Source organism: Cetorhinus maximus, chromosome 10 (genome assembly GCF_964194155.1).
Source record: "Cetorhinus maximus chromosome 10, sCetMax3.hap1.1, whole genome shotgun sequence".
In the NCBI taxonomy this organism is placed as follows: Eukaryota; Metazoa; Chordata; class Chondrichthyes; order Lamniformes; family Cetorhinidae; genus Cetorhinus; species Cetorhinus maximus.
In genome coordinates, this window is record NC_135888.1 from 7361350 (window position 1) to 7377734 (window position 16385).

Genomic DNA, 16385 nt, shown 5'->3' on the forward strand with positions numbered 1-16385 from the left:
TTTCCCAATGGTGTTCTTTACTTGACAATTGAAGGTGGAATAGAGAAGCACTGAGTGAATTTTCAAACTCATTTTGTCATTCCTCTTGGGCAGCACTTGGCTTCTGCTTGGTGCCATTCCTAATGACCTAGCAGAGATTGAGTACTTGTGATATGAGGAATCACAGCTCCCCTGGGTGTTGCTATTCCACAGCACATCGATGCAGAGTTTGACTATAAATTATAGAGACAGAAAGTTAACATTAATCATCCAAGTTGAATAATACTACAATGCCGTTACAGTAACAGGCACAGAATAAAGCTGGACTTATCTACTCTACGCATAGGAATTTAGGGGACTGGAAAAGACTTCTGGCTAGGCCCAAAGAGCAGACAATATCATTCTGTCTTGCAACTTCAGGTAGTTTGGAGAAAGACAGCTGATTTACCTATCTATCCAGCTCCCTCTTGAATTTACCAATATAATCTGCCCATATTACCTCCCTGAAAAATCCAATCCATGCGTTGACTACCCTGTTATTAAAATAATTAATTGTGAACAGTCTGTTCATCACTTGCGTTCCCTTGTAGTGTTTGTGGCTGACATAAACTCATTGTTATAATTAAGTTTGAACCATTTGATGCTGAGTATCTGAATACATTTAATAAGATCTCAAATTTGAACACTCCCAATTTCTGTCGTCTTTCCTTGTGGCTTAAGTGCCTAAACTCGGGTAGCAAATTAGTCACCATTTGCCATACCTCCTTCAAAGTTAGAATTTCCTGCCTATAGCGTGGCATGGCAACCAGATACAGCTCTTCCCTGGGACAGAGGCTCTATTTCTGTCAAGGAGCTTGTTTGTTTTCTTTACTACTGCCACACAAGTTTGCTGATGGCTTCAGTGATTTATCTGTTGATGCCTCCAATTTTTTCTGTTTGGGCAATACACTGCTGATATGCTTCTGAGAACCCTAATCTCCAATAAACAGTCTCAGTAAAACAGCTCTAATATTGTAGAAGGCAAAAATAACAACGTGTAGGTCAACAAGTACAGAAATCTGATAACCAAAACCTGAAGACTTGGAGGACCTCATTGGTAATCCACTGTTCCAGAAAGCTTAAGGTCCAGATAGCTATTGCTTAGAGATTTTCCTTCTCATGTTCATTTCCAAATCTCTCTCTGCATTAATTCACATGAAATTGCATTTCCTACTTTCCAATCCATCCAAATCTGCTGATTTCTTGACTTTTAAGTCTCTGCAAATCTCTCCCACACTGTTACTTATCAAGAACCTTAGAAATGTTAAGATCCCATCTGCAAATCATTTAAGTACATTGTAAATAGGTTTTATTCCGATAATAATGAAAGATTGGTATGAACTGGCAACCGTATATTTGTTAATTAGGTTAAACAGATAATTGCATCAATCAGGATCTCACAACCAAATAGTTTTATGCTTCCAGACATTACACTATGAAGTACTGCAGACTGTAACATTTCCTTTCAAATACACTACCAAGCATAGCTTCAAATGACTAAAGCATAGGTTTGGCTCTAACTTTGTGGTCAGTAATACAAGTACTGAACTCCACTTAATAACGGATGTGATTTGTCTGGGCAAAATGGAATAAACTGAACAAAGGTAAATGGAAGTATCGGAGAGGGTTAATTACAGTAGGGTTGATGTTCTATAAATAGACTTCCAAAAGATGTTTGATAAAGTACTACATAATAGACCTGTTAACAAAACTGATTTATAGAGACAGTGGCTGCATGGAATTTTAATTGGCTAAAGGACAGAGAGCAGTGGTGAAGGATTTTTTGCAAACTGGAGCAAACTGTCCAGTGGCATACCCCAGGGTTCAGTATTGGAATCATTGCTCAGTTTGATATGTATTAATGACTTGGAATTGGGTATAGAGGGCATAATTTCAAAGTTTACAGATGACACGGCGCTCGGAGATGCAAGAAACAGTGAGGAAGACTATAACAGACCTCAGAGGGACTTGGACTGGTGAAATGGATTGTCTGGACATGGCAGATAAAATTAAGCACACAGAAATGTGAAGTAATATATTTTGATAGGAAGAATGAGGTGAGGCAATATAAATATAATTACAGGGTATGATAAAGTTACAGTGCCACCTGCCTAGTAATCCTGGATTAATGATCTGGTGGCATGAGTTCAAATCCCACCACAGCAGGTGGGGAATTTTAAATTCGGTGAATTAAATAAATTTGGAATGAAAAGCTAGTCTCAAGTAATGGTCACTATGACACGACTGGATTTTTTTAAAAAGCCCACCTAGATTGCTAATGCCCTTTAGGGAAGAAAATCTGCTGTCCTTATCCGGCCTGGCCTATATGTGACTCCAGACCCACAGCAATGTGGTTAATTCTTAACTTCAGATCACACTTTGTATTCAAGAAAGTGGCTCACCATTAGCTTCTTGAGGGACAATTAGGGATGGGCAATAAATGCTGGCCTTGCCCAACAATGCCTCCATCTCGTGAATGAATAAAGAAATAAACTAAATGGTGCAATTCTAAAGGCTGTGTAGGAACACAAAAGACCTGGGGAGGGGGTGGTGTGGTGCATACCTATATTTTTGAAGGTGGCAGGACAAGTTGAGAAGGCTGTTTAAAAAGGCATACAGGATCCTTCGCTTTATAAATAGAAGCAGAATATAAAAGAAAGGAAGTGATCCAAAGCCTTTAATAAATCACTGCTAAGGCCCCAGCTGCATTATGAGCATCACACTTTAGGATGTCAAGGCCTTAGAAAGGATGCAGCCAAAATTTACTAGAATGATACTGAGGGTGGAAGACTTGAGTTACATGGAGAGATGAGAGAAATTGGTAGTGTTTTCCTTAGCGTGGCGAAGATTAACGGGAGATAGAGGTGTTCAAAATCATGAAGAGTTTTGGCAGAGTAAATAAGGAAAAACTGTTTCCAGTGCCAGAATGGCACCCAAGAGCACAGATTTAAGGTGATTGACAAATGAACCTGAGGCGATGAGGAAGTTGTTTTTAAGCAGCGAGTTATGCTGACCTGAAATGTGCTCACTAAAATGGCAGTGGGTGCAGATTTGAATAATTACTTAAAGGAGAAAATTTGATAAATACTGGGGGAAATATTTACTGGGCACTGAAGAAAGAGCAGGGGAGTGGGACTAATGGATAATTCTTTCAAAGAATCAGCACAGAATTGGGCGGAATGCCCACCTCGTGATATAGCCATCTAAGATTCTATGGACCACATCTGCCTAACAAATGTGTTTGTTCAGTAAATTGCATGTCTCTGACTGAATTTAGAACATTGAAATGTTTTTCCTCTACGGCAAAGAATTTGATCACTTGTACAATTTGATTTCATGCATGTTGGACCTCATTTGTTTAATTACTCTGGATATTTGAACAAATGTAGTTTGCATGCGTTGGCCTGTAAGCCATGATTGATGTTTTGTTTATTTCTCAAAATTCACAGCTTCAATCATACCATCAATAGTCAGGCCTAAAGTACACTATGCAAGACCGTCACACCCACCACCAGATCCTCCAATACTGGAAGGTGCTATAGGAGGCACTGATGCCCGATTGCCAGCGTTTGGGTCTCATATGTGTTGCCAAACTGAAGCTGAGCTGCTCAAACAGAGACACTCGTTTCCGGAAAGGCTAGTACGGAGCAGAAGCTCTGATATTGTTTCTTCATCTCGCCGACCAATGAGTGATCCTGGGTGGAATGCACCAGGCAGCAGACGGACGAATGAGGAACTATTTGCAGCTGGGGCAGCACCTGTTGGAGCCTCTGGACCAACTTCATCTCCAAGCAAAGATTCCCTAGTAAGGCCTACAAGTATTCCTTGATGTTTCAAACAAATACTTTCTAACGGGGATATTTTCAATTGACTTGTCCTTTTTTTTTTATGTCAAGTGTTGAAAATTTGACCTTTACAAGATGCCAAAGAAATTCACTGCACGAGAAGGCAGTATACAAATGCAAGTCTTTCTCGGTCACCTCATGTTACTAATACAGGGACAGTACCTCAAATCTGGCACCCTCGGGCCCTCGGCCATGCCAGATTTCAGATATTGCCAGATTTTGGGTCGGGCAGTTTGGGCTGTGGGCATTTCGGGTCAAACTGCGTCAGGTGGGGTCAAGGATTGCTTGGAGCACGGGATATAGCGGCACGCGAAGCTGCTAACTAGTCTGGAGCCACACCATGCCAATGCAGTACCTAGCTGAATTGATCAGGTAAATTTTTTTTAAAAATTTTACTCAATTATAATTGATGCATGGAACAATATAGACGTGCCTGGTTTTTGGACAACTCCGGCTTTTGGACAGCCAGATTTGAGACACCCTACCTGTACAGTAAAATTTTATGGGTAGGAGCTCAAGTAATACAGTCAACACCTGAGGGTGCTCATAAAATGAAGTTGGCTGATATTCATGGGTATATGGAATAAAGCCAGCCATCCCACTTGAGAGAGACTCATTTCAAATTTAGACACAATTGAAAAGAAACAACTTGACACTGAGGAGCTAACTGCAATACAGAGGGAAAATTAAGTAAACTGAAACTTTACTAATGTGCAATATAAAATGCAACTACTTTTGCATGTATCATATGGGACTGTGGTTGTAAGTCCACATATTTGCGTTCACAAACATACAAGAAGAGCGAATTGCGATCTGTCTTGACTGGTTCCAAATTTCAAATAACCCTTTATGTTGCTTTATTTCTCAAATCCCGCAATAATTTTTCCTGCCAAATACCTTCTTGCATCCCTTTTGCGCAGGGGGAGGATAGAAAGGACAGCGATGATGAGAAGTCAGATCGTAGCAAATCTTGGTGGAAGAAGCGATTTGTGTCGGCAATCCCTAAAGGTCAGTCTTGGGATTATTACCGTTTTGCAATACAGTACATGAGATAAAAAGACCAAATGGCTTTATTATTTGATAACTGGTTCAGAGTTCTTTTACTTAAGAATTCATCAGCACCTTGAAACATAGTATCTTTTTTTCTAGCTTAACTATATCTATATAACTTTTTCTTGTGCATTTGCCTGTGGCAGCTCAGTGCATTTTGATTTGTTTCACTCTTACCTGTGAAAATGAAAAGGCTGCTTGTTTGCATTCCTTGTTTTACTGCTTGTCAACTACTTTGGCACGTTATAAATCAACCGCCTGGGACTTTCCCAAGATTTTTGGATGGAACTGACCAGATTCTGGTATCTGTAACTTTGCTTATTCCGACAAAGTCAGTAATGCCCCTAATCCCACTCTTTTGCAGCCCCTTCTCGGTTGTTAGGATCCAGGTACAAAAAAATCCACACTTAATATGTTCTGCAGGTTTGCTTCCTTCCCAAAAATACGTTATCTTAAGCATTAGTTAAAAAATCTTGTCATTCAAAACTTAAAATCTTTAGTTTAGGAAAAAAAATCATTGCACTTTTGAATGAGATAGTGTTTACTAAAATAACTGTATTGACTTGTATATCCAGTTGATTACCAGGTAGAAATGCAGCTGAATACTTATGCTGAATATCAGCTTAACTAGTATAATAGTGTGAAAAAAATGTTATCTAACACTAAAACCTTCAATGCTGTCAATTACACTTCACCACAAGGTTTTGGTTAAAGCCATGATTTTCTTCATCCTGCATGTGATGAAGTTACTTTGTTTTTGTAATACGGTATATTTTCTCTTTAGCTCCTATTTCCTTCAGGAAGAAAGATAAACAAGAAAAAGACAAAGAAGATGGTGCACAGGAAAGGTTTCAGGCCATGCAAGGTTGGCTGATCCTACCTTACATAATGAATGGTGAATGAGGTCTACAAAGACAAATAATACCCGCATGAAACAAGAATATCTTTAAAAAAAAACCTACAGACTATCAGAGCTTTTTAATTAAGTTTTAAAGAAGTATTTACTTCAAATGCATGGAAATCACACTAACCATGTAGTACAAACATGCAGTTTTCTGTGATTCAAAAGTGCCTTGACTTTGCACTGTAATCGCTAAATCTGGTGCTAACATACCTCCAGTCTGGAAGGTTAATTCTTGTAGGACTGCCACATTGATCAAAACTGTCCAATTGCTCCATTACCCAGTATATAGTTTTAATACCAAGGATCCAATTACAAGAGAAGTGTAGATGTCCAGCCTGTGTCTCTGCTCCTTCAGTGATTTTGAGCGCTTTGGTAGCCTGCCTCTCTGCTGCTCTGCTTTTCTTCTCTCTCTGCCATATTCCTAACTTTTCCCAGTTCCCTGCTGCAATAATTAGCACTTCATTTCCTTCTAGGTGAGGCTTCATTGGGTACAATGATCAAATGACTGCTTTGCATGTTCCTTTGTTATGAACAAATCTCCAGTCTTGTGTTTTAAAACAAAATTAAATTCGATATACTTTTTCTGATAGGTTTTGTTGAAAGTTTAAAGCAATAATTAAATGAAGAATAACAGTTATTTCCCATTGTACCAAAAAAGGAGGCGGAAATCTTGAAGCCAGCTGAGAATTTTAAATAATCAAGACAAAGGAAGGGATAGAGTCTGAAGGAAGAATCAGATTCATTATTAAATCTGCTATTCGGGGAAGTTGAAGTCCCCAATGGCAAAAAAAAAATCGCATGTCTAACGATCCATTTAGTAGCAGCAGATTTTAATAGTATGAAAGATTGATCTTCGCATGGAAGTTTCTACCTGATAGTTGCACTTACAGTACGATGATCCAAATGATTGACGAAGCACTTGTGTTTGGACAAGTGAATACTTTGGGTTCTGATCATTTAATAATTCCTTTGTGTTAAATGATATCACTGATGCAAAGGAGAATTGAATAATTATGCTGGGATATCTAGCCAATTAACTAGTCGATACAGATAATTGGTGTTTGGATAAATGACTTGCAAATCTGTGACAGTTGGACAAAGTAGTGGCAGGACTCCCTGATGATTTACTTGGTAAATTGATCACATTTATTAATACTGAACCTTACAGACCAAACATGCCATGTCCAGTACCTCCTTTGCACTCATCTCAGGGAATGCTATAATTTGCCTCTGTGTCCACAAGCTAGGGAAAGAGGTGGGTGAAAAGATTGGCCAATGTCTTTGCATTTGATCATTCTGCAGTGACCTTTGCTAGATTATCAAGTGAGTGAAGGAACAATCTAGACTTCTAGTGTAACCCAAGTATTGTTAACGCGTTTGCATGGTAAGAGTAGCCATTAGGTTGTGGATGAGGGAGGTGCTTTCAAACAATCGTTGGAAAATTGCTGCAGTGAATTTTGTAGATGATACATATGGTGGAGGGAATAAAAGGTAAAGATGGTGAATGTGGTGCAGATTAAGCAGTCTGCTCTGTCATGGAAGGTGTCCAACTTCTTGAGTGCTGTTGGAGCTGCGCCCATACAGGCAAATGGAGAGTATTCCATCACACCTCTGACTAGTACCTTGCAGCTTATGGAGAAGTTTTTAGGAGTCAGGCGGTGAATCACGCACTGTGGAATACCCACACCCTGACCTGTTCTTGTATCCACAGTGTTTATGTGGCTGATCCACTTAAATTTCCTGTTGATAGAAAACCTTGCTGGGGGATTTGGCAATGGTAATACTGTCGAATGTCATGGGGTGGTGGTTAGACTTTTTTTGCAAGTTGGTCATTGCTTAGCATTTGAGTCGTGCAAGTGTTACTTTCTGCTGATCCGCCCAGGCCTGAATGTTGCCCAAGCCTTGCTGCACGTGTTATAACAGAAATTGCAAATGGAGCTGAACACTCTGCAATCAATCACTAGCAAACATCCACTTCTGAACTTATGATAGAGGGAAGGTCATTGATGAAGCAGCTGAAGATGGTTGGGCTAGGGCAATTCCTGCAGGGCATATTCTGGGGCTAAGATCATTGGCCTTGCAACCATCTTCCTATAGAGTGGAGCATCTTCCCCCTCATCCCCGTTGACCAGTTTTGTTAGGGTTCCTTGAAGCCACATTTGGTTGAAAATAAGCCTTGATGTCACGTGCAGTCACTCTTGCCTCACCTCTGGAATTCCATGCTCTCATCTGTTAGGACCAAAGCTTTAATGAGGCCTGGAGCTGAGTGGCCCTGGTGGGAGCCCATATTGAGTATCAGTGAATACGTTATTGATAAGTGAATGCAGTTTGATAGCATTATTGACACCTTCTGTCACTTTGCTCATGATTGAGAGTAAGCTGAAGGGACTGTAATTTGCTTGTTTGGATTTGTCTTTTTTTTGGCTAAACATAGCTGAATAATTTCCACTTTGCTGGATGGATTTTCAGTGTTGTAGCTGTTCTGGAACAGCTTAGTTAGAGGCAGGGCAGGTTGTGGAGTACAGGTCTTTAGCAGTACAGCTGGGATGTTGTCAAGGCCCCTAGCCTTTGCTGTATCCAGTGCGCTCAGCCATTTCATGATACCATGTGTGGAATAAGTCAAATAGGCAGAAGACTATTCTCTCTGATAGTGGGGACCTTGAGCGGAGGCTGGGAAGGATCATCCACTTGGCAATTTTGACTGAAGTTGATTGTGACCACTTCAACCTCGTCTCTGTCCACTCAAGATCTGGACTCCAGCATCATTAGGGATAAGAGAACAAGAAATGGGAACAGGAGTAGACCATATGGCCTGTCAAGCCTGCTCTGCCATTCAATATGATCATGGCTGATCTTGGGCTTCAACTCCACTTCATTGCTTGTTCCCATATCCCTTGATTCCCTGAGACACCAAAAATTTGTCTATTCCAGTCTTAAATGTATTCAATGGTGGAGCATCCAAATTAGAGTGAAGTCATTTCCCCTCATTGGGATGGGGATGTTCGTGGAGCAGCCTCCTATTTTGATTTGATCTGTTGTAGGAGCGCCTAATACTATCTATAGCATGCTGCTTCCATTGTTTAGTATGCATCTAGTCTTTTGCTGTAGCTTCACCAAATTGGCACCTCATTTTCAAGTATGCCCAATGATGCTCCTGGCATTCTCTTTTATACTCCTCATTGAACCAGGATTGGTTGCCTGGCTTGATAATGGTCAATTGAGGGATGCGCTGGGTGCTAAGATTACATGTGGGTGGTGGAATACAATTCTGATAGACCACAGCATTCTGTGGATGTTCAGTTTTGAATAATAGACCTCACATACAAGGTGTAATTTGTAATGAGCGATCTGAACACTGAAAACAAAATGTTTTGTTAATGGAAGTGAATACAATGAGTGACTTAGGAAACGGTTTTTGATTTTTTTTTTCACTTGCGGAGGGATAAGTAATTTCAAAGTACTTTAGGCAATAGAGAGAGAAAAATATTACACGGCCATAATTTGGCTTAATTTTTTTCCCCCAAATGTGTTAATCTTATTGACTGCACGTTGATTTTTCAAGTTGTTTCCTTCTTGCCTGGTTGCTCTGTTTCTGTTATAGACAATATGCCAGAGCAGGTCCATTGAAAAATATGGACAGTGAATTCTGATTAACACAAAACCACATCAGCTAGGTTGATAGCGTCCCAAAAGAAACCTTGGTATCTGCATTCCGCACTACCCAATGCCCATATATTTGGAATGCCTCCAAAGTTGGTTGGAAGCTGTGTCCCCTGTTAGGACTGGAGCCTTTCTGAAAGTCAGTAAGAGACTTCCTTTTAGTGATCTCAGTGGCTGAGCAGAAAAGAAGCCAGACTCTGTGCAAGTAATAAAACTGGTGTGTCTTAATGGTAAATCAAACTAAATTTTAATATGTTAATGGCCAACTTGTATTGCAAGGGAACTAAACCTGGGATTAAATTGAAATAAATTAAATTGCTATTAAAAGTGTTTTTATTTCAGATTTCCCACATCCGCAGTATTTTGCTTTTTAAATTAAATTGCTGATGGATTTAGATGATGAAAGATGGGAGGAGGATCGAGTGAAATATAAATACCAGCACGGCGCGGTTGGGCCAAATACATACCTATATATCTTGTGTCACCCTTTGTATGTAATATGTATGAACACCTGCTGACCAGCTTGTGCTGGATCATCAGCTGAATAATGTTAACTCGTAACATTTCAGTTGTAATTCCTATTCTAGATGATTGACATTTAGGCATAAATTTAAAAAATGTCAAGTTCTAGATACAGTTAGCTATATAGTAGTTAAGGACTTCTGAATGTACGTATGGTAGTTTTAAGGGAGAAAAAAATATTAGTAAAAATCAGTGCTGTCTCTTGCACCCTCTGCTGACCAACTTTAAGAGCAGTATCTGCAGAAAAAGTGCATCATTATTAGCAAGACCCCTGGTTTATGGGTGATTGAAGTAGCCAAATTCCATTTTCAAGTAATGGATTCTGGAATTTGTATAATATCTTGGGGATTGTATTGTTTAATTCTCTTCTTGGTAAGTCCATTGTTTTTTAATAACTGGACCTTTTTCTAAGAATCACTCTCATTTTCTTTGAAAACTATAAATCAGTAGCCTTGGCCATTAGTCGTCTTCTGCATATAAATTGGTGTGGAGAATTTAGGAATAGGAATGTTAGGATTGAACATCACTTCACTTTGAAATCTATGCCTTTCAATGAAGAATTTGACCAGCTGAGCTGTGGCAGAAAATATTTCTATCAGTTTTTATTTTCATTGACAAAAGTTGTCATCAAGTGTAGTTATACCGCTTCAAAAGCACGTTTTGCATGGGTAGTGACAGAATTTTGGATTTGAATGAGGTATCTTGCCCACTTTTAAAGAGGATGATAAAGAAATGAACAGCAAAAAAAAAGTGTAGCTCAAAGGAAAAAGCAAAATTACTGCAGATGCCGGAAATCTGAAATTAAAATGGAAAATGCTCAGCAGGTCAGGCAATGTCTTTGGAGAGAGAAGGAATTATTTTTCAGGTGTGTGGCTTAAAACGTTAACTCTGTTTCTCTCCCTGCAGATGTTGGCTGACCTGAGTATTTCTGGCATTTTCTGTTCTTGTAGCTAAAGATGAAACTGTAGAATTGAGATTTCTACTTCTGTGAAAGTGTTTAGAAACACTGGTGACATTCAGAGCGATTGCAGGGTTTTCAATTAGTTGCTCTTTTATAGCAATAGGAATACATTTTTTGTTTTTAATTTCCTTCTCTCCTATGTACCCCAGTAGGTTTCTGGAGTACAGTTGTATTGGTTCCCTCCTGGCACTTTGTTCATCATTCAGCAATGAACTGAGTGCTGTCGTGATGGTTGTTGTTTAGATCTGCATTTTCAATATGGGCCATTGGATTGTACTTCAGATTGGAAACTGTTCATATTTTTCTTCTCACTCGAACCAATTTTCATCACATGGGACTTTGCCTCTTTTATCCTTCATTGCTAGTTTTTGAAATAGTATCCCGGTTGCAGTGACCCATGAGCATAGTATATCCGCTTCATATTTCACAATTCAGCATGCCCATGTAATACAGGCATTTAGTGTTTTTAAAAACAAATCTACAAAATATCTGGTTAAAATATTGCAGTTACTACTAGACATACTTGCAACTAAAACTATGAAAATTTGTAACTTCAGCCTGGGGCAAGAGCCGCCTTGTTTTTTAAACTTGAATTACCGACTAGGATGTTTGGTAACCGTCTTGAATGTTTTCTTGTTTCCTGATGTAGCAATCAATTTCAGGAGGCATAGCTTCCCCTCTTTTTGGCTTATGTGTAAAGTTTGCCTAGCTAATCAATTAAGACTAAATTCGGAGAATGATAGGAATATACAATGCAAGTCACCATTCAGCCCATTGTGCCAATGTAGCTCTGGGCTACATTCCAGTAGTGAAGGGCTGACTAATCCCATTTGTTTGGCCATTTCCCATATCACTGATACTCTTGATTTCAGGTTGTCTTTTAAATGATGTCTTTGCTTCAGTACCTATTTGTGGTGTAACTGTATGAATGGTGGTGAACAATTAAACAACTCACTGGAGGAGGAGGCTCCACAAATATCCCCATCTTCAATGATGGAGGAGCCCAGCACAACAGTGCAAAAGATAAGGCTGAAGCAATCACAACAATCTTCAGCCAGAAGTGCCAAGAGGATGTGATATCTCGGCCTCCTCGGGAGGTCCTCAGCATCACAGATGCCAGTCTTCAGCCAATTCGATTCACTCCACATGATATCAAGAAACGGCTGAAGACACTGCATACTGCAAAGGCCATGGGCCCTGACAACATTCCGGCAATAGTACTGAAAACTTGTGCTCCAGAACGTGCCACGCCCCTAGCCAAGCTGTTCCAGTACAGCTACAACACCAGGCTAAGTAGAAAATTGCCCAGGAACGTCCTGTGCACAAAAAGCAGGACAAATCCAACCCGGCCAATTACCACCCTATCAGTCGTCTCTCCATCATCAGTAAAGTAATGGAAGCAGTCATCAACAGTGCTATTAAGTGGCACTTGCTTAGCAATAACCTGCTCGATGCCAGGTTTGGGTTCTGCCAGGGCCACTCAGCTCCTGACCTTATTACAGCCTTGGTTCAAACATGGATAAAAGAGCTGAACTCCCGAGGTGAGGTGAGAGTGACTGCCCTTGACATCAAAGCAGCATTTGACAGAGTGTGGCATCAAGGAGCCCTAGCAAAACTAGAGTCAATGGGAAACTTTCAACTGGTTAGAGTCATACTTAGCACAAAGGAAGATGGTTGTGGTTGTTGGAGGTCAGTCATCTCAGCTCCAGGACATCACTGCAGGAGTTCCTCAGGGTAGTGTCCTAGGCCAAACCATCTTCAGCTGCTTCAGTGACCTTCCTTCCATCATAAGGTCAGTGTTCAGCACCATTCGCAACTCCTCAGATAATGAAGTAGTCCATGTCCGAATGCAGCAAGACCTGCACAATATCCAGGCTTGGGTGGACAAGTGGCAAGTAACATTCACACCGCACAAGTGCCAGGCAATGACCATCTCCAACAAGAGAGAATCCAAACATCACCCCTTGATGTTCAATGGCATTGCCATCGCTGAATCCCCCATTATCAATATTCTGGGGGTTACAATTGACCAGAAATTGAACTGGACTAGCCATATAAGTACTGTGGCTACAAGAGCTAGTCAGAGGCTAGGAATCGTGCGGCAAGTAACTCACCACCTGACTTCCCAAAGCCTGTCCACAAGGCACAAGTCAGGAGTGTGAAGGAATGCTCCCTACTTGCCTGGATGAGTGCAGCTCCCACAACACTCAAGAAGCTTGACACCGTCCAGGACAAAGCAGTCCACATGATTGACACCACATCCACATACATTCACTCCCTCCACTGCCAACGCACAGTAGCATTAGTGTGTACCATCTACAAGATGCACTGCAGGAATTCACCAAGACTCCTTTTCACAGCACCTCCCAAACCCATGACCACTGCCACCTAGAAGGACAAGGGCAGCAGATAGATGGGAACACCACCACCTGGAAGTTCCCCTCTAAGTCACTCACCATCCTGACTTGGAAATATATGACCGTTCCTTCGCTGTCGCTAGGTCAAAATCCTGGAACTCCCTAACAGCACTGTGTGTGTACCTACACCACATGGACTGCAGCAGTTCAAGAAGGCAGCTCACCACCACCTTCTCAAGGACAACTAGGGATGGGCAATAAATGCTGGCCCAGCCAGCGAAGCCCACATCCCGTGAATGAATTAAAAAAACACTTAATGCCTTCTCTGTTCTTATATTGGCAACCTTGACTCCTTGTTATTAATTGACCAACCAATATAAGCCATCTTTCATAATTTATCTCCCCAGAATAATTTTGGAAATTCCTTGTTAGATTCCCGCCTTAATTTTCTCTGCAGTGAAAAGCTGCAATTTTTCAAACCTTTATCATGAATTATACTCGGAAGGAGAATTTAAGTGAATCTTTCCTGTGCCCTTTCCAATTTCATTGCTGTAACAGAATGCCCAGAAACCACACTACTCTGTACTCCAACTATGGTTTAATCAGTGTTGTCCACAAATTCAACAATGCTTTGCTCTTGTGTTTAATCTGATGTATAGTATCAAAGGCTAGGGTACATTGAAGGCAGAGAGATCGAGGAGTACACAAAGTAGATTTTCTTTTTTTTTAAGAAGTGAGCTTGCAGCTAGGGAAGGTCATAAAAAGGCCCCCTCCCATCTTTTCCTTACCTGAATCCCTGATGCTTATCTAGCTTCCCCTCTGATGAATGTATACGATTCATTTCAACCATTCTGAGGTAGCAGGCTCCACGTTCTCAGCACTCTTTGGATATAGAAGATTCTTCTGAATTCCCTATAGGATTTCTGGGTGGCTATCTAAAATTGATGGCCTCTAGTTATTCTCTTCCCCACAAGAGGAAACTTCCTCTCCATCAAAACCTTTCATAAATTTGGGTCACCCCTCAGGCATTTTTCGAGTCAGACATAATAGGAAAAGTGTTAGTGATAGCATTAATCATTAGCTGACCAAAGAATCCAGAGGAGGTAGATGACTATTGTGGGAAATCATAAAATAGATGTGTGCTAGGTCTTAATTGTGATTGAGGGATTTCAGTCTTAACATTCCTGGCGATTGGAGAAAGGGAATATTCAGTCTGTGAGCAGGAATTTCTTCAAGTTATGTGCGACTAGTCTTTAAAATGACATGTAAGTGAACCTGTCAGGCCCAGTGCAATTCTGGATTTAATGTTGGCTAATGAGATATGATAAGCCACTTGCTACCCAATGGCTGGAATGTTCCTTTCACTCTACTCGTGAGGGGACCTCATAAAAGGAAGCTTGCTGGCAAGTTTAAGGAAACGTGTTAAAATAGGAGGAAATGTGTAGAGGAAAAGGATGTGGGAGAAAAATAAGGAAATAAAACACATGTCTTTTAGAGAGACAAGCGGTTTATCCTAGAAACGAATGTGCCATCAGTGTGGAAAGTTGAGGAACCCATTAGGGCAAAGGGAAAAAACTTTCAAAAGTTTACGATGTTTGGATATGCGACAAGATAGAGAAAGCTATAAAGTCACACTGAGAAATTCAAAGAAATTGACGAGGAAAAATGGAGAAAATAGGAGCTGTAAATACAAAGGAGAAACTGCAAAAGGGATGTTGGATCACTGAAAAATGACAATGTGACTGTGGACAGGGAAGTAGTTAAAATATTAACCCATTATTTTGCAAGAGTGATCATGAATGAAATGAGAAATTGTGGACGTAGACTATAATCCTAAAAAATCTCGTAGGAGGATGTATTGGTGTCGACACAGGACCTCAGATTATGACAACTTTTATCCCAGGGTTCTGGAGGGGTTGATGAAGGAGATTGTGAATCTTCTGACCAATATTTTCCAGAAATCTTTAAACTTGTGTCACATCCCAGAGTAAATGCGACTCCTATGTTTAAAAAGTGGCAAAAGGATCAATAGACAAATTATAGATTTGCATGCTTTACTTCTATTGTGAAGGAATAGATCGAGGGCCAGCTTGAGGGAAAGACCTTGATTGGTTGAGCATGACCTGCCACTTCTAAAACCAATGTATTGATTGTTTTTTTTGAGGAATTAGGGGTGAGAAGTTGGATGTTGCATAACTAGCTTTAACACTGAAAAGGAATTTCATACTGAACCATGTGAATGACTACTACACACAAGTTTCAGGCCCATGAGTGGACAGTAATGAGTTGTGTTTCACAGGAAGGTATCCAGCTCAAAAACAGTGGAGTTCCAGGATTGCTATAAATTATTTACATAAATGACTTGCATAGTGGAATTATCCAAGGTGGGTCTGAATTTGTCAATTTGAGCAATGACAAGTTGTGATTATTAATGTACCGTACATAAATCTAAAAGGATCCTGAAGTGTCAAGTTCAAGATTCAGCAAAGGAAAATTATAGTGTGGTTTACCAAGTAAAATGTGCTTACTGTATCTCAACAGGAAGAAGACCTTGAAGTGAAGGGGAAGTTGGTGGACAGATTGTTGGCATAGGTTGTTAGAATAGGTAAAAAATGTTGGGATGTTGGTCCAGAGAGGAAGTTCTGAAGTTATATCTAGCATTGGTGAAATCACACCTAGAATATTGTATGCAGTTTTGGTTAGCCTGTTTTAGGAAATATTTATTGGTGCAGATACAAGGGAATTGACTTTTTTCCAGAAGTCTGATGAGAGCTTGGTCTTTTCTTGGAAAATGGGAAAGTGGTAAAAATGGGAAATTTAAAATCTCATTGGGTTTATTTATCATAGTTTGATCTACCTGTCTGTATTAAGCCTAGCTTGAGTCCATATTTGCCTATTACCCTTCTGTGAAGTGTTTTGGGATGCTTTGTTGTCCATTAAAAGTTTCCTATAAATGCAAATTGTTATTACTAACTGTTTATACAATATAAATAATAGTTCTTTATCATAAGTCTGATGTTCAGCTAATGTCTATGGTGTGGCTGAATGTCAAAAGTAGGTATTAATAT

The 16385-nt window shown here is 40.1% G+C and overlaps 1 protein-coding gene across 9 annotated transcripts in view; it reads left to right on the plus strand.

The window, feature by feature from the left end:
- gapvd1 (GTPase activating protein and VPS9 domains 1) overlaps positions 1-16385 on the plus strand; it is a 133501-nt gene that overhangs the window by 91844 nt on the left and 25272 nt on the right. For 5 of the 9 annotated variants that reach the window (XM_078549896.1, XM_078549901.1, XM_078549898.1 and 2 more), the window contains 3 exons: positions 3468-3823; positions 4784-4871; positions 5698-5808. In XM_078549896.1, coding sequence (XP_078406022.1) covers positions 3468-3823; positions 4784-4871; positions 5698-5808 — 555 coding nt within the window. The remainder of the gene's footprint in view (positions 1-3467; positions 3824-4783; positions 4872-5697; positions 5809-16385) is intronic. The other 4 variants (XM_078549902.1, XM_078549903.1, XM_078549904.1 and 1 more) reach the window with 2 other exon arrangements.